Below are 22,726 nucleotides of genomic sequence, written 5' to 3'. Positions count from 1 at the left end.
TCATTAGCCTACTACACACCAATCAATCCATAAAACCCCATTCTGTTCCACCAACAATGTGTCTCAGGTATGTCGCTCTTTCCTAATCATATAGCTATAAGAGCCTTTTCAGGCTCTTCTTATCTCTCACTTTTGTAACAGTCATTTTGGGTGAGCAGGAACTGAGATTTGCACAGGAAGAATGAAAAGTATAGACAATCATTTCCATGCCTAGCCCTCCATTTCCACTCCTTTTCAATTTGCATGCAGGCTGGCCTGGACCCCAGATGTTGATAACAGCGGAAGCTGTGTGGCATCTTCATATTTATTTTCCTACATTAATTTATATGAGGACTAAGAAGTCCTTCTGTGGAAAATGAGGCTAGGATTCTGACCCCCACTTTGTAGGTTGTAAAACAATGGTGCCACGCAGATGGTCCCGGACTAAGGTCACGTTTCAGGAAAGGGTAGCAGTGGCTCTGGGAGGGAATTCACACAGTGCACTAGTGGGGGTAGGAGAGGATTGTTGGTGCGTGTGTAATAGGGAGGCTGATACTGGAACTCGGCTTAGTTTGCCCTTCTGGCAGTTTCTAATGTCTTGTCTGGATAAGATGTCTAGGTGTGTACCTGTGCGTGTGTAAATGGGTGCAGAAACTTAGAGGGTTATTACACTTGGAGTGACCAGACAGCTTTGCTCTGGGCCCTCACCCGAGTGAGCACAGAACAGAAGAAAGGAATCATGTCTCTTTCCCCATAAGAACTGCAGTTGAGTGGTGACTTTACAGATCTCTCTCCCCAGGCTGGGTTATGGCTGCATATCTGTGTGACACTTACCTGGCATGGAATACCTTACACCCTGGCAGAGACACCTACCGCATCAGCGGATTTCTGGTCTATCAAGAGCAAGCTGTTGGTGCACGGCAGACCAGGTGGGGCCGTTGCAGTAGCCGGTAGCATTGTTCTTCTTCTGCCAACAGAGGAGACTGATGGGCGGGGGGGCGCGGTAAGCTGACCTTAAGGCAGGTCCCGGTTGGGGTGTTGGATCCAGGAGGTTGGGTACTGTGACTTTACAGTCTGTGAGGGAGAGGAATGCTCGGGACAGTGTACACAGGGCCACGTGTGAACACTCACTGAGTTATTAAGATCCCTTAGAGATGGAGGTCTCGGAGGACTAGACCCCCTGCAGAAGGATGGTCCAAGCGTCCAGACGTGGGGTGACAGTGAAATTGTTAAATGTCCGCGGATGAGGAATAAACCATTGCGATTGACCTAGATGACTTCAGAGTATTCTGGATGACTTTTTATTTGGATATTGCTTGATTCTGTATTGCTTTCCATGTCTTGCCGCTTCAAGCCATTATAGGTACTGTTGTCAAGACGGTCTTTGTAAAGCATAACTCTCGGGCCAAGGTATAGTTCTCACTGCTAACACCGCAGCAAACAAACAGCAGCAACAGCCACGTCTCACATAGTCTCTACCGTGTTCAACCCCCTCCAGCCTGCCATCTGCAAGACTGTGAACGGGCAGTTTCAGAGTCATTTCCTGTTAGTTTCTTTCATTAGTAGGTCCAGCTAAAGTGAAACCATTGCTTTAACGTGACCTGTGTCCTCTTGGCTTTGCGATTGTGCTTTGTTGTTCAGTTTCTCCTTTTTTTTTTTTTTTGCTGCTCCATCCCAGCCAGTCTCCTTGAGGGCCCAGATCCAACGACACCTTTGATGAAGTCCTTCCCACACGGCCCAGTCAGACGTAACCGCCTCTTCCTTGTGTTCCTGTTGGCTCCTTGCACTTGTTATGACATCTTATCACTTCCCATCTTGTGTTCTTATAATTTGTATGCATGGCTCATCTCCACTTGTTAAGTACAAACCCCCTCCAGACTGGGGCTTGGCCTTATATAACTTTGCTTTTCCCAGCAGGACCAGTCCTGTGTTAGGGGAAATATTTGTTCAATAAAAGAGTGAATAAAAGCCAGTAGTAGGAACATTTCTGTTTTCCTGCTCTTCAGCACGGCCTCAGAGAGAGCTAGGTGATGTGTTCCGGGGTGAGAGAGAAGGGCGGAGTGAGTGAGCTGCCATATTTATAGATGACTAATGCTTTCCAAAGGAAATGAAAGATTTACAGTTATTACTATTTTGTGAAGCTTTATTTTCCCTCTTTGGGGCCAGCCCTCCAATTTTGCAATCTGAAAAATAACAAAAAAGCAAGTGCCACATAGGAGGCTGTCCCCTTGATCTTGGGGGCTATTTTTAAGTCATTGTAACGTGGTTTCAGCAGAGAAATGCTTCCCCGGGTCAGGGTTGTTGCCATTTTTTTGACTCATGTTTGTTTCCCACGCTCTCTCTGGCCGGGACCATATTCTTTACCTCATTCCTGCTGTGCGGTTTCCCTATTTGAGTATCCAAACTGACACGCCTGACAGATGACCCTAAAATCTCTCCATGGATATCCACAGTTTGTGGGACTTGTTGATGGCCATCTGTGGGCACGAGGGCCCACGTGCCCCCAGAGTGTTACGTAAGGGTGGAGGCAGCTGGCAGCAATGAGTCTGAGCCGCCCTGGCGAGGGAACAGCCAGAGTGGGGGAGCTGTCAAACAGGAGGGCAGCGTAGAAAGCCAGCGCACAGGTGTCTTTGCTCCATTCCAGCAAAAATGAGGCCTACTGTCCAGAACGCTGATTTTGCACTTCCTTAAGGATTTATTGTTGTTGTTGCTTCATCACTAAATTGTGTCCGACTCTTTCATGACCTCATGGACTGTAGCCCACCAGGCTCCTCTGCCCGTGGGATTTCCCCGGCAAGAATACTGGAGCGGGTTGCCATTTCCTTCTCCAGGGGATCTTCCCCACCCAGGGGTCGAACCCGCGTCTCCTGCATTGGCAGGCAGATTGCTTACCAGTGAGCCACCTGGGAAGCCCCTCATTAAGGTTAAGAAAAACCAAATCCCAAATCACTTCAGCTCCCTGTCAGGGTCCACCCACCTACATTCCTGCTGGTGATAGGGCTCATCCCTTCCCTTCATTTGCTCCATTATTTCACTGTAACATACAATTTGAGCACAGACCTGAGAATGACTTCATGCAAGCTTTTAGACTCTAGAGATGATGGTAAGATTGGTTGCATTCTCACCCCTCTAGCATTTAGTAGCGTATGTTTTACACAAACAATGTTAGTCCGGGCTCCTCTGTCCATAGGATTCTCCAGGCAAGAATACTGGAGTGGGTTGCCATTCCCTTCTCCAGAGGATCTTCCAGACTCAGGGATCAAACCTGGGGGTCCCACATTGCAGGCAAATTCGTTACCATCTGAACCACCAGGGAAGCCCCAAATAGGGAGTGAACAAATACCTGGCCATCTGAATACACTGAAAAGAGAACTGGATTTGAAAGTCCTTGATTTAAGTTTCAGCTTTGATTTTTCCCTCGCCATGTGACCTTGGTTATGTCAGTTAACCCGCTGAGCCTTCCACCACCCACCCTCTCTGATTCTATTTGCAGATTGACTGATATCGCCATCTGTAAGCCAACATCAACTCTCCTGAGTTACTGCAAATGCCACAAACTGGCTTCCCGGTCTTGTTCCTCTTTAATTTACACACTTTTCAGCCAGAATCATCTTTCTAGGCATCTTTCTCTTCGACAAGCCATGTTATTTCACCTGTGTGCAAAAACTTAACAGAGAAACCTCCCTCAGTTTAGAAGTCTGAACTCACTGATGTGAATTCTTGATCTAATTCCTCCCAGTCTTAAAGTTGAGCCACGCCCTCAGCTTCTCTAGCCTTTCAGGCATGCTATTCCCTCTGCCTGAAGCTCTTTTCCACATCTCTTTTGACTTCTACTTATCTTTCGAGTCTCAGCTTAGACATCGCCTCCCTTGAGAAGCCAGTCCTCGACATTCCCCAGCACCCTGGGCTTATCCATGTTAGAGTCTCATCACCCTGTCTGACCATTGTCTCTTTTCTTTCTTCTGTCTCGGGCAGTCCCTGAAGGCAGCCTGGTATCTTGTACATCTCTGTGTCCTCATATCTTTGTTCAATGCCTGGCACTGAGGAATAAGTGCCTTCTTGTTACACCTCCTTTCTCCAACACCCATGTTCCCTGCATTGTCAGAGTACATGCCCAGGCAGCTACGAGCCAAACCCTCTTGACCACTGCTTTTCAACTTTACGGGCATCACAGTTTTCTCCAAATACCAGTGGCCTTAGGTGCTCTTTTACCTCCTTGGTTTCTGAGGAGAAAGAGTGAGGGTAGATACGAGGATTGATGATCAACTCCCAAGTCCTTCGGCAGAAAAAAATTAATAGACCAAAAATGTTATCTTATATATAAAGTCTAAAATTTACCCTTGGCAAGAAAGAATAAAATCAGCTGAAAGTCCACCAAAAAACAGTATGGAAATTCATGTGCATAATCAACCAGCTACCATCCTGCTTCTTCTCAACACACACAAGAGGAAAAAAAAAAATGTATCTTTTATGCACATGCTTACCCCACCCCAGGTCCAAGATATTCTGTAGTTAGGGATTTAATTCTTTGGTTAAGCCAGACTTGGAAAATACATGGCACATGTCCCACCACTCTCCAGTCACATGCTATTGGCAGATATTGCTAGAAGATAGCACAACTCTTTTAGGGTCCCAGAATCCTCCTCGACACCGTGCTCCAGACCTCAGCTACCAGCAGGTCCCCAATTCATGCCTTATCCTCTCAAACCGTCCTTTGTCAAAAGGCAGAGGCCCAGGCTAGTGAACAGTGTAGGTCAATAGAGAGTTGGGGTGGATTTATTGAGCAAGTGATTTCTTAGGGACAGGAGAAATCTGAAGGACTTTGCCCTCAGGGAAAGAATGCTGCAGAAGTGTGGGAGGAACATATCTTGCAAAAGGGAAGGGAAGGCTAGCCAGAAACCAGCACCTGAGTTCTGGGCACAAAGGTTATGGCTCTAAGACAAAGGCTGGGGAAGCAGGTGCTGCTGGAGACAAGTCCTGTGGACTGTGTTCTCTTCCAGACTTTTGTATCGACTAGAGCACTGCCCTGGGTGAATCTTTCCCCCAATGGGGGTTGGGGAGTTAGCCAGATTGGCAGATGTGAGAAGCTTAGGTGAGGCGAGGCTAGAGTAGGAACACCATGATTTACATCCAATCTGCAGGTATTTTGCTTGGCATGCCCCTCCTAATAAGAGCCAGAGCTTGGCCGTGGGTGAGAAGGCTGTGGAATGGAAAGGGGGGTTTCCAGTTACTGTATGCATGGCCAAGCACTTTCCCTTGATTACAGACACTGGGCATAATTTCTGAGAATTAGTGTCGCCAGGTGGTTGAATGATGAAATCTAGGCCAGCTATTTAAACTATCTCCCAGGCCTCCAGCTAGGCTGTTCTGCAAGCCCCTGGGCAGTTGCCCAAATGCCCTCTTGGTGCTTGAGTGCCAGATGTTGATGCAAAGAAGCCCACGGTGATCCAGGCAAGAGGGATGGACCAAACCTGGGCTGCTCAACCTGTCAAATGACTTCTTAGATGGAATATATTTAGATGCCCTCGATCATCCAGCCATTCAAACATTGTAATTACAGATGGAACCAAAGATTAATGTTTCCCCAGGGAAAGCTTTACAACGATGTGTGCATGCACGCATACCTGCATATTCTTGGGCGTGTGATGCTTCCATGAGCAGCAAAAGCAAACAATAAGATTAATTTTTTCCTGAAAGTTAAAAGATGGTGAAATCCCTGCTGTCCCAAGATAAAGGCACGTTTACAGAACAGTGTGCTGCTTCTGGAATATTCCTCAGAGTCTGGAATGACCAGTCCAAGTCAATTTTTCTCTCTGCCAGTCTTACCTGCTGACATAGGCGAGGCACGCTGCAGCCAGCAGGGTGAGTCCTCTCTTCCTCAGTGGATAGCAGTGTGGCCTGAGGATGACCTCGACTAGTGAGAACGGCAGAATGGACGTGTGCTGCAGGCAAAAGGGTGGGAGCTCGTCAAGTCAGGGCGCCCTGGCTGCTCCCAGCGCCCCCAATTCTCTCTTCCCCCCCAGCCTCCCCTCCTACACAGACACCAGACGAAACTTTCCAGAACTTGGCTTGGCTCTGCTCCTCAGAGGCCAAGGGCTTACAGTGGGTCTCTACTGCCCACCACATTGATCCGGACTCCTCTGTCTGGCTACCAAGGCTCCTTGTAATACGTGACCACCCTTCTGGCCCTGCATATTGCCTGCCGCTCCACTATCCTAACACACACACACACACACACACACACACACACACACGCATATGCAACACTCTTGTCACCGACCAAGGGCTGTTTCCTTCCCTCTTTGCAGTCAGCGTGCCTGCTCCCCCTTCACACTCCTGTTCATGCCTCGACTGTGGGGAGTGCGTCTTCCCGCCCCCCCGCCCCCGCCGGGTTCATCTCGTCCACGGTATTCACAGCCAGCGCAGTCTTCCACGCCGCTGTCTCTGAATTTCCCTCTTGTTGGTTTCTCTCCCTCAGTGCCGCTGCATTTATACCCCGTGCCGTGGAGTCTAGCACTCTCGGCCCACATTCGTCAGCTCTGTGAGGGAGAGGCCGAGAAGGCATCAGCCCGTCTCTGCCCGCCGCGGGGCGCCTGGCTCCCTGGGACCGTCCTGCCGACGGGGCGGGGGGGCCGGGAGAGGCTCCTCTGAAAACTGTCCTCTCCCCACGCCTTCCCTGCTGCACCCCCTTCTTTACAACCATCTGTTTTCTCACATCTTCCAAACTCTTAAACACTAGGTTTTACTAAACGACAAAGTCGAGGATGAGTGGCATTTTCTGGCGCAAAGACTGCGTGTCCCACTCCGCTCTGGCTTCTGGGAACTGACCTGGGAAGGGTGACTGGAGTCTGTTGGCAACATCCTTTCATTTATTAAACACATTTATTAATTTCCTCTGTTGTACTCTGTGCTTATTGGCAAGCATCTCGCAGTGTTAGTATCTTACACTTCTTACGTTTGGAGCGATCATCCCTCTTCCATCCCTGCTCCCCAGTTCCCTCAGCTTTTAGAAGCCTCTTGCATCCGTAGGTGCATCTGCCAGCCCTATCTGAGCCCTGAGCCCCGAGACAGCCATATCAGCACCTCACTCACAGCAGTGGTCGAGGCTTAGGAATGTCACAGAGCCACGTCACATGCTCCTGTGCCCGGCTATGCTATTATCCCTGTGTTTGTCATCCTCCCTGTCAAGGGGACCCAGTGTGGAGTGGGGTGAGTTCAAGGTTCTGGGATGTCCGCAGCACCAGGTATCTGACGGCAACCTTGCCTGTGGCCAGCGACCAGCTGGAGTATGGTTGTGTCTCCATGGGTCCCTCCCCAACCCATAGCTGGTGCCCACACTCCCAGTGATGGCCACCTCAGAGCCCTAGAAACTCTGTGACTGACACTGATGCCCCTTTCATCTTCCAGCAGGCCAGATGGGGCTGTTGGTCCAGTAGAGCTGCCTGCCTCTCTGCCCCGCCTTCACTCCGTCAGGAAGGTCCGAGACTTCTGTTAGGAACCATTAACAGTCCCATTATACTGGCCACTGATCTGACAGAGTTTATTATCCCTGCCCACAGTCAGCAGCTTCTGTTCTCTACGTTAATGATCGCTTGGAACAGAATTCCTGTGCCACACTGTAGTGCGTTTGCATTGGAAGCAAATGAGTTCACAGTGATTAATGCTTTTACAACAGATAACTCAGGAATGCATGACTGGTCGCCTCTTCTAGAAGCCTGCCCTTTGCAAGTGACATTCAATTGGATTTCCAAATGAGTTCTCCCTGATGGCTTCTGGGAAGTTTACTTCAGTGATGTCATTAGTGATGGGCCATATACTGTGGCTTAATACCAGCTAAAAGGTCTTTAAAAGAATCACATTGTTTGGTCAGGGCTGGGGGGTAGGAATGAGGAAAAGAGGAAGATTGTATTCTGTGAGCTTTCTAAATATTGAGCTCTCGTGAAGAGCCAGGCGTGATGCCATAAACCTCCTGGTATTCCAGAGGTACTGGCATTTCACCTCATGTTGACATAAATTACATAACCTTTGTCAGGCAGCACATATTTTTGAAAAACGGGAGAAAAATTTAGTAAAAGAAAAATCAAATATGCTTTCTGCTTCCAAAAAATCTAATAATTAGGCTGGGATTGACACAAATTAGAATGCTGCCAAAAATTACTGAAAACAGTGACTCATTCTGTATTTCAATTAACAGTTTCTCAGTTTCCCTTATAAACAGTGAAGCTGACAAAAATTAATTATCTCAGAGGGGGTAAAATATTTCCTTCCAAAGTAAACAAAACATCACAGGCTGAAACAATAGTATGCATAAACAGAGGGGATGGGAGGAAGCTATCTTTCCTCGTCAACTGAGCCATCGTTTCTGTAGATTTTTCTTTAAATACACCGTTCTAAGAGTATTGGTTAAAAGGCAAGTGTTTTTCTTTTTTTTTCATCTTTTTCTACTAAGTTACACCTTTCCTCCTATCCTTTGTGTGATACCTACTTCCATCTGAACATCTTGGAGACAGAACTATAAGCATGAAAGACTGATTTAAGTATTCATATAATAATTGCACTTCAGATTCCTTGGTTGCAAAGTAGTCTTGCAGATAAGTACTAAAATTTACCAGCCTATAGAGAATTCCTGTAAGGTTTTATGAATGGCAACACGGAAAGTAATGAGCACTTATTTTTACTAACTTCATAGCAGTAGACAAGTAGCTGCTCTAAATAGCTTCCCTGTGTCTGAGGCTCAAATTAAAACAGGATGCATTTGCCTGACTATTGAGAAAGACACAAGTCTCGATCACTCATATAACCCATGGAGATGAAAATTCTCCATCCTTTGGAAGGCTAGGATAGCCACACTCTTAGCCCCAAGATTCTTGGAGGTCCAAGAGCACTTAATTGTTTTCAGCGAAAGGAACTCAGAGAGCCGAGACATTTTAAAAATCAGACAATAATATTTTAAAGTCAGTTCTCTACCTCTTTCCTCTATTTCACTTCCTTATGACACCAGCTCTTAGGTTGAGTTGACCAATATAAATACATCAGCTTCTACCTTCTCAGACTGGTCATTGAGAGGCTTTTTCCTCCATGTGCTGTTTCTAGTCATGAGCTGATGTAACACTGCCCAGTTCACATTTGCTTTAGTCTTCTCCCTTCTTCCTCTCTGTTCGGCAACACTTGGATCTGAGAATTAGTTCCCTCTATTGGCTCTCCCCAAACTGAGGTTCTTTCTCTTGAGTCTCTAAGATCACGTCTTTGGTTTGTTTATCATACTAGTGGATAGACATTTAAAATGAAGTTTTAGTGCACCAGTAAGATTTTACTTCTGGGTACATACACAAGAATATCTTTCTTACTGTATATTAAATATATTATTTTTAAAATGTGTTTCAAAATAGAAGCCTTCACAAAATCTCCTCAGGGCAAATACATGGTCAAAACATCAATTAAAACTTAAACATAAGTAAAACAATAGACATGAAAATGGAGGCAAAACAAATGTTAATAGAACACCATTGTACCCAGGCTTGTTATTACAATGGCAGATCATGTTCCTTAAGCTTGAAAACTACACACAGTAAAAAACACGCAGTAAATGGTTGCTTTGTAAATCTTAGTAAAGCAATCTCTGGTTTTGATAATATCCATTTGCCAGCTAAAAAACTTGACCTCACTCCTCACCAGCTTCCCTCACTGCAGCTTCTGTCTCTAAATCCCACAGTTTGGGACAGGGGTGATGGTCTTTCTGGGAATATTTTGTATCCAAAAGCAGAGACCATCTGTATTCTCTAAGGCCCTTATGTTACTAAAGGTGCAGTTTTGCTCCATAGATGGTAATCTAGGGATGTAGACATAGGTTATATTACTTATTTATTTTAGGGACTTTTTTTCACTCTTCCACCAGGAGTCTTTTCCATCTCAAATATGAGAGTTTATGAAAGATACTTGGATTTGTAAAAATTCCCTTTTCTACTTTCTAGGAACTCAAGTGCACAGATTAGACACTACTGTAATTAAAGAGTCAATGCCTGGGTATGAGGGACTGGGAAGATAAGCCACCCACGGAAAGAGCTAAATGCTTCTCTTTGATCTCCAGTGTCTACCTAGGTGGGCTGATACAGCCCAGTTGGGTAAAAATTCAGAGAACAGAAGTTAAAAAACAACAGTTTTATTTATTGCAGAAGAGTAATAATGTTTGTAATTTACTCTGATTTGCACCAAAAATAAGATGAGTTGATGGATAGATAGATACATAGATTTATGACAAAGCACATACAGTAAATTATTAAGAGCAGGTCCTAATGGGCGGGTTACAGGTGTTCTCTATAAAATTCTTTCAGCTGTGCTTTATGTTTAAAAATATTCCTAATAAAATGTTGGGAGAGATGTGAATAGTCTTACTGACCTGGAAAGAGAAATGAATGCTCCACTGGGCTGAGGAAGAAAAGCATGCCATTATTTATGAACTTGTATGTGACTTGAGCAGGTGGGTAAATGATACCTTTCTGAATCTTCTGAACTTTCTAAGTGATTTTTTACTTACTATGCTATTGTCCTTTGGGTTAATAAGTAGCTTAGCCAACATTTCAAAGCAGCATTCTTCTATCACTAGGAAGCTAGTTGGCTCTGATGGTGCCCAGCCTGGTGAAGAAGTGCCCATTTAGATTCTATCCAGTTAAGGGTGAGATAAAAGAAAGATCTGGGCTCTTAAGACCCTGCAGTTAGGAATATACCTGCCTTTTCCTGTTCTCCTTCTCTCTGTCCCTGCCTCTCCAAAGCACCCAAACCCCTTCTTCTAAGTTGACTCTTTGCAGCAATAATAACACCCCAGACACCAGCTGTAATCAGTGACTCATTTCTTTTCCTTCTCAATCCAAACTCAATTCACTTTCCCCCTCAGATGCTTCCCATGGATGCCTATTCTTTTTATCTTCCCCAGCATCACCTCGCTCACTTTCTCCTATTTTGGTACATACTCAACATTGCAATTAGACCAAGCCTCTTAATGCAAGTTTCGCGTTATTTCTGTGGCTCCCTGTTGCCTCAGCCCACTGTCCACTCCTCTAATCTCATCTGTCTCTCAAATTTCCCGCAGTATCTCAACAGGCTTCTACTCAATCCCAGCTCCTCAGTATTGTGTTCCATTCTGTTTCCTTCTCTAGAACTCCTCCCTCTTCTCATCTACCTAACTCTTTTCTCAATTCTTCCCTCTCAATCAGACCCACACACATTTGAGATGCCTCCCAACCAAAAGCACACACATTAACATGAGAAGATGTGAAAGGTCACGAGGACCCAGGAGAAGACTGAAACAGGAACGCGCCGGCCAGAGGTTTGCTGGACTGTTGTGGTCGAGATTCAAACTTAGCAGTTCCATTCTGGAGCCAGAATGAAAAGAGAGAGAATGTACACAGTTCCTTTTCTAGGGGAAATTAAGCTTTTCCACTAGTAATTAGGCCTTAAAGAACTTTTCTCTGTTGCATTTTATTGCAAAGAGGAACTAAAGAGCCTCTTGATGAAAGTGAAAGAGGAGAGTGAAAAAGTTGGCTTAAAGCTCAACATTCAGAAAACCAAGATCATGGCCTCTTCATGGCATCACTTCATGGTAAACAGATGGGGAAACAATGGAAACAGTGACAGACTTTATTTTCTTGGGCTCCAAAATCACTTCAGATGGTGACTGCAGCCATGAAATTAAAAGATGCTTGTTCCTTGGAAGAAAAGTTATGACCAACCTAGACAGCATATTAAAAAGCACAGACATTACTTTGTCAACAAAGGCACATTTAGTCAAAGCTATGGTTTTCCAGTAGCCATGTGTGGATGTGAGAGTTGGACCGTACAGAAAGCTGAGCGCCGAAGAATTGATGCCTTTGAACTGTGGTGTTGAAGAAGATTTTTGAGAGTCCCTTGGACTGCAAGGAGATCCAACCAGTCCATCTTAAAGGAAATCAGTCCTGAATATTCATTGGAAGGATTGATGTTGAAGCTGAAACTCCATTACTTTGGTCACCCGACGCGAAGAACTGCCTCATTAGAAAAGACCCTGATGCTGGGTAAGATTGAAGGCGGGAGGAGAAGGGGACAACAGAGGACGAGATGGCTGGATGGCATCACTGACGAAGGACACGAGTTTGAGCAAGCTCTGGGAGTTGGTGATGGACAGGGAAGCCTGGCGTGCTGCCGCCCATGGGGCCACAAAGACTTGGACACGACTGAGCAACTGAACTGACTGAGCGATGGAAGTAACAGTGCACGGGTCTCCCCAGAGTCCCCATAGCAGAACACTTCAGAGGCCTCAGCACCCTAAAATGATACAATCTGGAAGCAAAATAATAAAACATGCTTCGAAGGGGATTCTGCCAGTAAGGCGATTACACTGTACAATTACCGAGGCTTCTGAGGATCAGAGCGATAGAGGGACTCCAGAAATAACATCTCTGCCCCGAGTGCCTTTGTTTGCTTTCACTCTGTGAGTCAGACAACAGCCAGTGTTTCATTCTCTGTTTAGACCCCTAGAGTGTAGGTTTATACGCTGTTGATGACGCAGAGATCTAAAGGCTTGCAGCAATTCAGAGTCAGTGGTGGTGCTGACATTCCTTTATTACAAATAAGCAGCCTCACCACAGAAACCATCCTGCCTCTCGGAGCTGAGCACCCAGCCCTTTCTGCCACCTCTGGGGCCCAAGTCACAGGCGTGTCATACCCCTGACAGATTCTGCTTCTGCATGAGATTCGGACTCTCCCCTGCCCTTCCCGCAGCTCTTTTGGTTTGCATTAGGCTCTTCTGTGCTTAATTATATTCAGTTTTCAGTTTTTACACTGTGAATTTAGTGTATTTTTCTTCTATTCTCGATTAGATTATAAACAATTTAAGGTCAAAGCTCTCACCGCCTAGTTTTTTTCAGGACTCCCTTTCACCCTCTGATCAATACATACTTTTTGACTGATTTTCTTCATTGGAACCTGCGTGTTACAAAGAAGAATTAAACCCCTAATATGGCCTGCAAAGCTCCCCGTGATCTGGTTGCCTACCCCATCTGACTTCCTTGCCCTGTGCCCCTGTCTTATGACCTTCACCCGGCCCTTACCCCCCGACTACACTGCCCTCCACCCACAGTCCCCGTTCTCACCCCTGGCATGTTACACACACTTACGTCTCTCCTTCCTCAGCCCCCTCCCCCTTCTCACCTGGTAGGGCTCAGGGAGGATATCATGGCCTCCAGGGCAGAACCGAACCTCTAGCAGGTACGCTTCCTTGGCAGGGCTGGATCACTTCCGTGTGCTGACCTGCATCACAGCGTCATACTGTCTCATTCACCCAATTCTAGCCAGACCTTCCAGAGATGGAATCACCTCGAGGCTGAGGGCTGACTCCAGGTGATCTCCAGTGTCTAACATGGTGCTTAACCTCTCTGGCCACTGAATACCTGTGGCATTAATGCTTGAATCAGTGAAACAGCAGAGTGAGACAGAAGGGAAAGAAGGGTTCTTCTACATAGCCTGGGAAAACGGTCAGTGTCCTGGAGCGAGAGGACAACAGCCACAGGCTAGACTCAGCTGGCCTTGGCAGCCACAGATTAGACTGTGCCCATGCTTAGCGGGGCCACAGAGTCAACCCCACTTCAGGCTGGTCACCTTTACCCTTTGTCATGGCTATCGTGCGCGCATGCAGCTGAGTTGCTTTAGTCACATCTGACTCTTTGCAACCCTATGGACTGTAATCTGCCAGGCTCCTCTGTCCATGGGATTCTCCAGGCAAGAACACCAGAGTGGGTTGCCATGCCCTCATCCAAGGGATCTGCCCCACCCAGGGACTGAACACACGTCTCCTGTAGCTGCTGCATTGCAGGCAGATTCTTTACCACTGAGTCAGCAGGGAAGCTATAGATGGCACTCCAAATCCTGAAAACGGGTATGTTGTGGGTCACAGGAGCACCTGTAAGAAAATGCGACTCCTGGGAATAACCTCTGGGCGTCCACATAATGGCAACTAAACTACAGACTCAATAAAGATGGGTCACCCTCCCTGCAGCCCCGCAGGAAGTCAGGAAGTCTTGAGCCAGCACTCTTTTTTCTGGGGCCCACCGGCTGGGGCCTGCCATTCAGAGCCTGGGTCAGATGGAAACTCGCCAGGTTTTGTCCGCTGTCCTCCTTGGACCCCCTCCTCTCTGTCCATCTGTAATCCATGCTTCCTCCTTGCCGCTGTGCCTGGCTCCACAGAGCACACACGGAGACTTGTTTTTAAGACATAGACAGATGGGCAGCTCTCTAGAAAGCTGCTCCAAGTTGGAGGAAGGAGACTGTTCTTTTCAAGAAAGAGAGAGTTTGGGAAGCGCAAGAATCTGCCCTTGCTTAAGAGCCCCCGTCTCTCAGGACACCTCCCTGTCCTCTCAACGACTCTCTCCTCTCCATGTCGCTAAAGGTCTCGATGTGGAGGCAGCTGGCTTCCGTGGGAGACAGCAGTGGATCGGGAAAGCACCCGGTCAGCACAGGCACTGGGGGCAAAGTGCCAAACTCTCCAGGTGACGGATCCTGCAGTGGGCCATTTCCACACTGTCTCCTTCCTGCCTCCAGCTCTCCTTGTTGACCCATCAGGGTATTCCTAAAGGGACTCATCCGCTGTTTGGCAAGAATGGCAGTTGCTCACCGAGGACTTTCCCAGATGTATGTAAGTGGTTGATTGAGGGTTAGCCTGTAAGTTAATCTATATGAGAGCGGGTACATGAGCTCACTGTGGGGGGTCTCTCCCATATAGGAAAGAGATGGATCAGAGTGGGGTCTGGAAGCAAAAGAAAAGTTTGCTTGAGAAATGCCCTCATCTGATATCCATCAACCACCTCGTGAGCAGCAGAGATGTTTCAGCATTCCAGGCCATTAAAAGGTCCAGAAGATATGGTCTTGGAACTCACAAAGATACTGATGAATTTCAACTTACACTGATTCTAACACTACAGGTTGCACACAGACCTGGGCAGGTTCTCTGTTGTGGAGGCTTTGACAGCATTAGGCAGCCACAGGCAGCACTAGGTTAAGCCTTTCAAGTCCACAACCAAAGAGAACAAATTGTCATTCACTGCAAAGACCACCTGCTTCTCCTTCACCGCTGGGTAAGAATTCATCACATCTAAGAGACTCAAGGGTTTCTCCCCAACAGCTTTTGAGGTATCCCAGAAAAGGAGTGTCAGGACAATCTGTGTCTTAACATCTCATAGACGGTCACTAAGCTGTGTTTTGTTCTCTCAAAATAAAAGCCAATCTTCAGTCTCTTCTATTAAAATCAAATAACTATAATCACAGACTACTTTTTCAGTTATGAACAATTATTTTTCTTGCTGAGCATCAAAAAGCCCAACAATGAAAACAAAAGGGACCATTATAGGATAGTAAACTGAAGCAGCCGGTAGGATAGTAGATACACAAGGTCAGTGCTCAAAAGAGAAAGCTAGCTGGAGATAGAGCTATGCGAGCCATCAAGAGTGAGGATGTTTTTTAGTGGTAGTTGATGAGATAACCCAAAGAAAGCGTGAGAGTGAGAATAATAATAAGGACTCTAGAAGTAAACACTGTGAAAGGCAGGGTCTCTCAATCTCTGAACCATTGATGTCCAAGAATGGATAATACCTGGTCATGGAGGGCTGCCTCTGCCTTGTAGGAGGTGTGGCACAGTCCTTGCTTCAACTCACTAGAAGCCAGGAGCCCTACCCCCACCCCTAGCCCTAGTTGTGACAATCACAACTGTCTCCACTTATTGCCATGTGTTCCCTGGAAAGCAAAAGCAACCCCCGTTGAAAATCCCTGACTTAAGTGATGGACAAAAGAAGTCCATCTTGCAAAGGTAGTTGAAAAGGAGTGTCAGACAGTCTGGTGGTAAGGTAAAGGCAAAGAGTATTTTTTGGAAAAAGATGTGGTCCGATGCCAAGGAAAGGTATTAAGACGTGAGCACCAGTGCCCCTGGTTTTAGGGCTGAGACCATGTGGTGAGCAGAAAGGAGCTTGCCCCCATGTTCCTGGTTGCTTCTTCTTCCTTCTAGGCTGACTCTCATGTTTATGATCCAGTTTCCTGCATCTTTGGGTTTCAACCTCCCCTTCACAGTATTGTTAGACTTGGACCTTGGAGCCCCTGGGTCTGGGAGAAGGTTAACATCAAGATGCCTCCATGGCTGCCATGGCCTTCTGTTCTACAAACTCCAGGAGTGGGCAGAAATCTAGACATGTTTGTAAGTGTAAAATTTGGGAGCCTACATGTGGGACAACCTGATGACAAGCCCGCTTATTCAGAGCCCTCTCCACTCCCAGGAATGCAAGCCTGGGGGACTGAAATAGTGTCCCATTGCCAAGAAATTTGGCTGACTTCCTTATTGTGGTCTTCTTAGGAAAAACAAAACAAAGTTTCTCAAAAGGTCATAAAATTCCCTCTTACCACAGAATAGTAAAATGCGGCTTTTACCAGTTCCTAGATGTGTTTGGAGAGAGATGCTCAAAACACACGAGCTTTTATTCCCAACCAGTTTGTGCTAGCAGAGCTCTCCAGGATGCCCCTCTGAAATGATTTTGCATTTTCTGGTTTCCAAACTCAGAGGGAAAATAGCACAAAGGTTTTTGTTTTGTTTCAGTTTAGTTTTTGTAGCTTTCAGATCTGATACTTCACTGGTAAACTCTGTTCTCAGTAAGGGAAGTGAAATGCTAAAATCTCCCCTGCCTTTATGAAGCCTTCCCTTTTTTTTTTTAACTTTCTGTTCTGCCCTCAATGTAAGGCTCTGCATTATGATGGCATTCTTAAAACACTGGGTTCCATCGCAGTCCCCGAAGTTGTTGTTCTTTTTCTATTGGTGGAATTCCATGTTACTGGGCTCACTTTTCGCATATACTAATGCACCCCATTACTAGCTTCTGCCCATTAACAGGAATCCTTGGTTGGATCTTATCAAGAATCTGTCTCAGAGCCAGGGCTAGTCCAGCCAGAAAAAGGAAGGGGAAACTGACCTTTCACACACTTTCATAGAGTTAAAAAATAAATAAAGAGGCTATTTTTGCAACTGATTCTTCTCTTCCCTTGGACTGCTTTTCTTTCAGCTGGTTACCACCATGGTCATTTCTTCATTCCTCTTCTCATGTTCAGCCTTTGCCACCCTTCCTCCTTGATTTAATGGTTTTTGAATTCTCTTTGACTACGTGAATGCTCAGTTACCTAACTAACAGCTGAGAATGGTGATAGCAGAGGAAAGTGTAAGCCTGGAAATGGTTTCTCCAGAACTGTTTTTGAGCCACAGTCCGGTCCAAATTAGAACAAATATCAACTCTTTTAATAAAATATATGCCATTACTATGACTCTGTACAACTCTTTGAGCATAAATCAGTCCTATATCTCAGATATAACAACTAAAATCACCAGAGATATTTCAAGGTACCAATAATCTCTCTAGAATTTTCATCACTTATAAATTTCTGTACAAAAGAACACCTCAAAGTTTCAAGCATATAATATCAGCCACAGACTCTGAAGGCAGGGCTGCTAAAGGCTTTTTCTCCGCCTTCAATGCCCTTTGGCCCCACACACCTCAGGAGGAACTCTGGGGTCAGTCAAGGGCACAGAGAAGCCACCAGGGCAAGAGGGAAAGACTTCATTCATTCTTTTGTGCAGCCGAATTCGTGACATGTCTACCCCAGGCCATGTGCTGTACGAGGTGCTAGGATTAAATGTAGACCAATATGAGCCCTGCCCTTGTAGACCTAACGGTTTAATCAGCAAGATTTTCCATAAACAACTAAACAACTACATAGATTCCAGTCATGTTAAGCGCTAACAGGAATCTACGCACCGGAAGAAAAGTGGAGGGAAGCACTTGCTTTCCATAATGCAGTCCAGGAAGGTCATTCTGAAGAGGTTGTTTTTAAGCTGGGATTTATATGATAAGAGCAAGCCATGGAAGAGCGGACAGAGAACATTCCAGGGACAGGGGACAGCATATGCAGAGGTCCTCGTGTGGGAAAGAGCTCTGACAGATGCAGAAATAAAGCAGAGCTGAAACCGCTGTAACACAGGGTCAGGGCAGACAGGCTCCACCAGAGTCTAGAACATTCAGCTGGGCCCAGGAGAAATTCGGGCTTTATTCTGTATAATGGAAAGCCGCTGCAGGCGCTAGGAGAGAGACACGATTTCCTGTTGATTGCGTTGCTCTATGAAGAAGGTTGAGGATGGAAGCAGGAAGACCAGTTTGGAGGTGTTGTGTGGTCTAGGTGAGGAGTGAAGGTGGACACCAGGGCGTTGGCCTTAAAGAACACCATCGTTTAGGGCAGGTAGAGGGCACATCAGAGACGGAGGTAGGAGGAAAACTAGTCAGTCTGTTATCAGTAGAGCCAAAAAAGCAGAGTTTCAGGGAAGGAGAAGTGTAGTAGGCCAAATGCTGCTGAGAGGTAAGTAAGATGGGGGCAGATACAGGAGCCCTGGGTCTGGCAGCCTGGGGACACTTGGGGAGCAGAGGAAGGGGAGTGAGCAGAAAGCATAGGGAACACGTGTGGGTCTGGGGCCGTGCTCTTGGGTGCTGCTCTGTTCACAAAGGCACACCTGCTGCTAGCATGTGTGGCTGGAATAGTAGTATCTGCCCTGAAAGAGACTCCTAATTAGCCAACCCCACTGCCCCCAGTAAGTCTGCCTGCAATGCGGGAGACTGAGGTTCAATCCCTGGGTCGGGAAGATCCCCTGGAGAAGGAAATGGCAACCCACTCCAGTACTCTTGCCTGGAAAATTCCATGGACGGAGGAGCCTGGTGGGCTACTGTCCATGGGGTCACAGAGTCGGACACAACTGAGCGACTTCATTTTCACTTTCTTTCTTTCATAGCCCCTAGAGGGCTTCCCAGGTGGCATGAGTGGTAAAGAACCCACCTGTCAATGCAGGAGACACAAGAGACATGGGTTCTATTCCTGGGTTGTGAAGATTCCCCTGGAGAAGGGCACTGCAACCCACTTCGGTATTCTTGCCTGGAGAATCCCACAAACAGAGGAGCCTGGTGGGCTACAGTCCATAGGGTCGCAAAGAGTCATACACAACTGATGGGACTTAGCATGCACGCATGTCTCTGTTGGTAAAGTCTCCATGTGGGGGCACTGGGCAGCTTGAGGGCAGAGCTGAGAGCTTGGTTTCCAGTTAGATCGCTCAGTGGGACAAATCCCAGTTAACAAGGAGGACGTGCATTTCACCCCTCCACTCACTAGTAGGTCCAGATTGTTCTGCAGGTGTGTGTGCAGAACTCCCCTGCTGACATTAACAGGAAGGTAAATCAGGCAATCCTGGGACTTTAAAACCCGATCCTGAAACTTTAATTATATACGAACAAATACACAGCACGTACCAGAATATTTAAAAAAAAACAACAACAAACTTGTGCTTAATTGTTACATTGCCTAGTATGAAAGGCAGGCAATTTGATCACCTCCAGAGATCACTTTATGATCAAGAGCCTTTTCTTAATTGCCAGAAAACTCTCAGGACCTCCTCTCCAGGGACAGTCGCCAGAAGTAGAAAGGAGAACACACCACCACATTCATCTCTAATCACAATTTAGTATTATTAAATAGCAGCCTGTGGAATAAGCCTGAGGGAATGGGGCTCTTGTCCCTAATAAATGGATGAACAAAAAGGGTGATTTAATCATTGATTCTTTCTTTCCTTTTGTCTACCCCTTTAAAATGAGTACTGCAGAAACTTTGAGTTTCCCTTTCAAATATATTCTGACCTTCCTGTGATGCCACTTCACCCTTCCCCACCCCCCAGCATATCTGACTCCAGATGAGCTATCTATGATGAGCTACTCCTAACTGGCATAGCTCAGTTAGGAGTTGGTTACATAATTTAGAGATCTGTGCCTTCAAGAACACTACAGTAGAAATGCTTCCGGGGGCAGGGGAATTCAATCCTGCAGAACAGGTCTTTCCTTTGAATCTGCCTTACACCGGGTCCCATTTCCCTGCTTGTCTCCACACTTTAGAGCAGCCTCTCACTATGGATTTGAATTTTCATCAGTTTTTTTTCCTATTCATTTTTTCCCTTTCTACTGATGCAGAATTCATACACTCCATTTCTATGTGGCTAATCTGGACATTAGTGTAATGAAAGTGTTAGTCGCTCAGTTGCGTCTGACTCTTTGAGACCCCATGGACTGTAGCCCGCCTGGCCCCTCTGTCCCTGGGATTCTCCAGGCAAGAATACTAGAGTGGGTAGACATTCCCTTCTCCAAGGGACCTTCCGGACTCAGGTATCAAACCTGAGTCTCCTGCATTGCAAGCAGATTGTTTTATCTTCTGAACCTCCAGGTAAACCCGTTCTAGATATTAAAACATGCGTATTTAATGTGGTAATGGCTAATATAAATCATTATTTCTAGCCCTTTCCCACCAGCAATCGAGGGGGGCTTTGCATAACTTAATTCTAATCAGCCCTCTCTCAACTTACCCTATTTTCATCCAGGATTTTAGTTCATTCTTTTTAAGATCACCATAAACTGAACATGTTACTTGTCATCGCTTTTGGTATCTCATGCTTCCCTTTTGAGGCCATTTTACATCTTCCTGAAGTATAACCTTTAGCATTTTCCATTACTGAGGGTCTGCAGGTGATAAGGTCTGTTTTTTAGTGTGTCTAAACATGTCTTTACTTTGTCCCTGTTTCAGAAGATACTTTCAGTGAGCAAATAGTTTGGCCATTTCTTTCTTTGATATTTTGAAGCTATTATTCCACCTCTTCTGGCCTCTTTGCTGGTATTGAGAAATCAGCCATCAGTGTAGCAGTGTTCTCTTTTGGGGAGATGCACTTTATTAGTCTGGCTCCTTCTAGGACCTTTCTGTCTGAGCTGTATGTGATGTCACACGAGAGATGGATATCTGCTCTGTGTCCTGCGTGTGTCTTTTTTTTAACGGCACTTTTTGAATCTGAGGGTTAGTTTCTCATAAATTCCAAGAAATAATGAGTGATTCTCTCTTCAAATATTGCCTGCACATCACTCTTTCTTAGCTCCTCTTCTATTTTATTTTAGCTTTGGAGAATTTCTATTATTTTCTTGTAAGTCAAATGTTTACTAATATTTTTAAAATATTTTGTTTGACATTTGAGGTGTTTTGTAAAGTTTGCATGTGTGTGTGTGTGTGTGTGTGTGTGTGTGTGTGTTTCAAGCTACTCTTGCTCTCTGTAGCTAGAAACTGCCATCACTCAGGACCTTGTTTCCTTTGGATGAATGACTCTCTCCTCTTGTTAAGGGTTGAGGGCATGATTTGGAAAGATACAGGACTTCACTCTCATTATCAGTCAGGATCCCACAGGAACGGGGAGCCCGTTGAGGGATTCCAAGCATGAAGGTTTTAGAGGCTTTGGCAGTTATTGGAAAGGGTAAAGCAGTAAAAGTCACAGAGACTTCTACTACGAGAGAATGATCAAGGGAGCTGGCCAAGAAGCTATAACAAATCTCAGTGGTCTCTGGGCACTGCCTCCCTTGAACTTAGCCTCTGAGTATAAAAGCCTGCGATTCCTGGGTGCCTGTCCAGGAGCTGATACTAATCTCACGCCTGCACATCTGTTCTCAATGAATATTAGATAAAAATGGCTTCCTTACTTTTACATCTCCACTTTTACATCTCACGGGTGTGCCTCTCATTGGCTGACTCTTACCTGGAACCATATGCAGAAAGGAATTCTAGGAGCTGGCGTGTGGTTCCAGGCTTACCCCTTGCTACACAGAGGAGGATGGAGGAGGAGTGATGACGATTCCGAGTTCACAACAGTTTGGCATAGGTTGTTACATATCACTGATAGCATTTTATGTTATACACATATTATTTTATTTGCTCCTAATAGCCTCACCTTTGCCAACAAAGCTATGGTTTTTCCAGTAATCATGTGCGGATGTGAGAGTGGGACCATAAAGAAAGCTGAGCACCGAAGAGCTGATGCTTTCAAACTGCAGTGCTGAAGAAGACTCTTGAGAGTCCCTTGGACTGCAAAGAGATCAAGCCAGTCAATCCTAAAGGAAATGAACCCTGAATATTCCTTGGAAGAACTGATGCTGAAGCTGAAACTCCAATACTGTGGCCACCTGATGCGAAGAGCCAATGCATTGGAAAAGACCCTGATGCTGGAAAAGATTGAGAGCAAGAGGAGAAGGGGGCAACAGAGGATGAGATGGTTGGATGGCATCACCAACTCAATGAACATGAGTTTGAGCAAACTCTGGGAGATAGTAATGGAAGGAAAGCCTGGTGTGCTGCAGTCCATGGAGTCACAAAAAGTTGGACACAACTTAGCAACTGAACAATAGCATCAGGGAGAATTAAGAAGAGTAAACACACCTATTTTAAGGAATTAATACCCAATGTAAGTCTATTAGCTTTTCCAAAAACCACACAACAAGACAATCCCAGAAATGGGGCTAGAACTGAGGTTTTTCTTGGTACCTAAGTAAAATCTTTCCATTAAATCAAACTTTAACTTGTAGAAAACTTGTTGATCTGAGATTGACCATTTCTGCAACTGAGACACAGAGCCAAGACATTTTGCTTCCACTCATCCCCAACTAAGGTTTGGGGATCAAGGTCCAGCCCCTTTCTTCCTAATATTCATCCCTTCCAACTTTTTAGCCCAAGAAGAACCTTAACAGATGTGAAAGGACTTTTGTGAAGATAGAGTTTGCTTCACCAGATGGCACATTTCCTAATGATCTGCACCTGGAGTTGTCTTAGACTATACATATCATGCTCTAAAAGT

The 22,726-nt window shown here is 45.8% G+C and overlaps 1 protein-coding gene across 19 annotated transcripts in view; it reads right to left on the bottom strand.

Annotated features, from left to right (window-relative positions):
* ADTRP (androgen dependent TFPI regulating protein) overlaps window positions 1-22,726 on the bottom strand; it is a 67,290-nt gene that overhangs the window by 17,692 nt on the left and 26,872 nt on the right. For all 19 annotated transcript variants that reach the window (XR_014063325.1, XR_014063323.1, XR_014063322.1 and 16 more), the window contains one exon: window positions 5,806-5,921. Coding sequence is in view for 10 of the 19 variants with exons in the window: in XM_081523793.1 (XP_081379919.1) it covers window positions 5,806-5,921 (116 nt within the window). In the remaining 9 variants the exon portion in view is untranslated. The remainder of the gene's footprint in view (window positions 1-5,805; window positions 5,922-22,726) is intronic.

The sequence above is a fragment of the Giraffa tippelskirchi genome, chromosome 8 (assembly GCF_054371585.1).
Source record: "Giraffa tippelskirchi isolate mGirTip1 chromosome 8, T2T-mGirTip1v1.2.pri, whole genome shotgun sequence".
NCBI lineage: Eukaryota > Metazoa > Chordata > Mammalia > Artiodactyla > Giraffidae > Giraffa > Giraffa tippelskirchi.
Note: the sequence above shows the minus strand (reverse complement) of the source record. Positions and strands in the feature narration are given on the sequence as shown.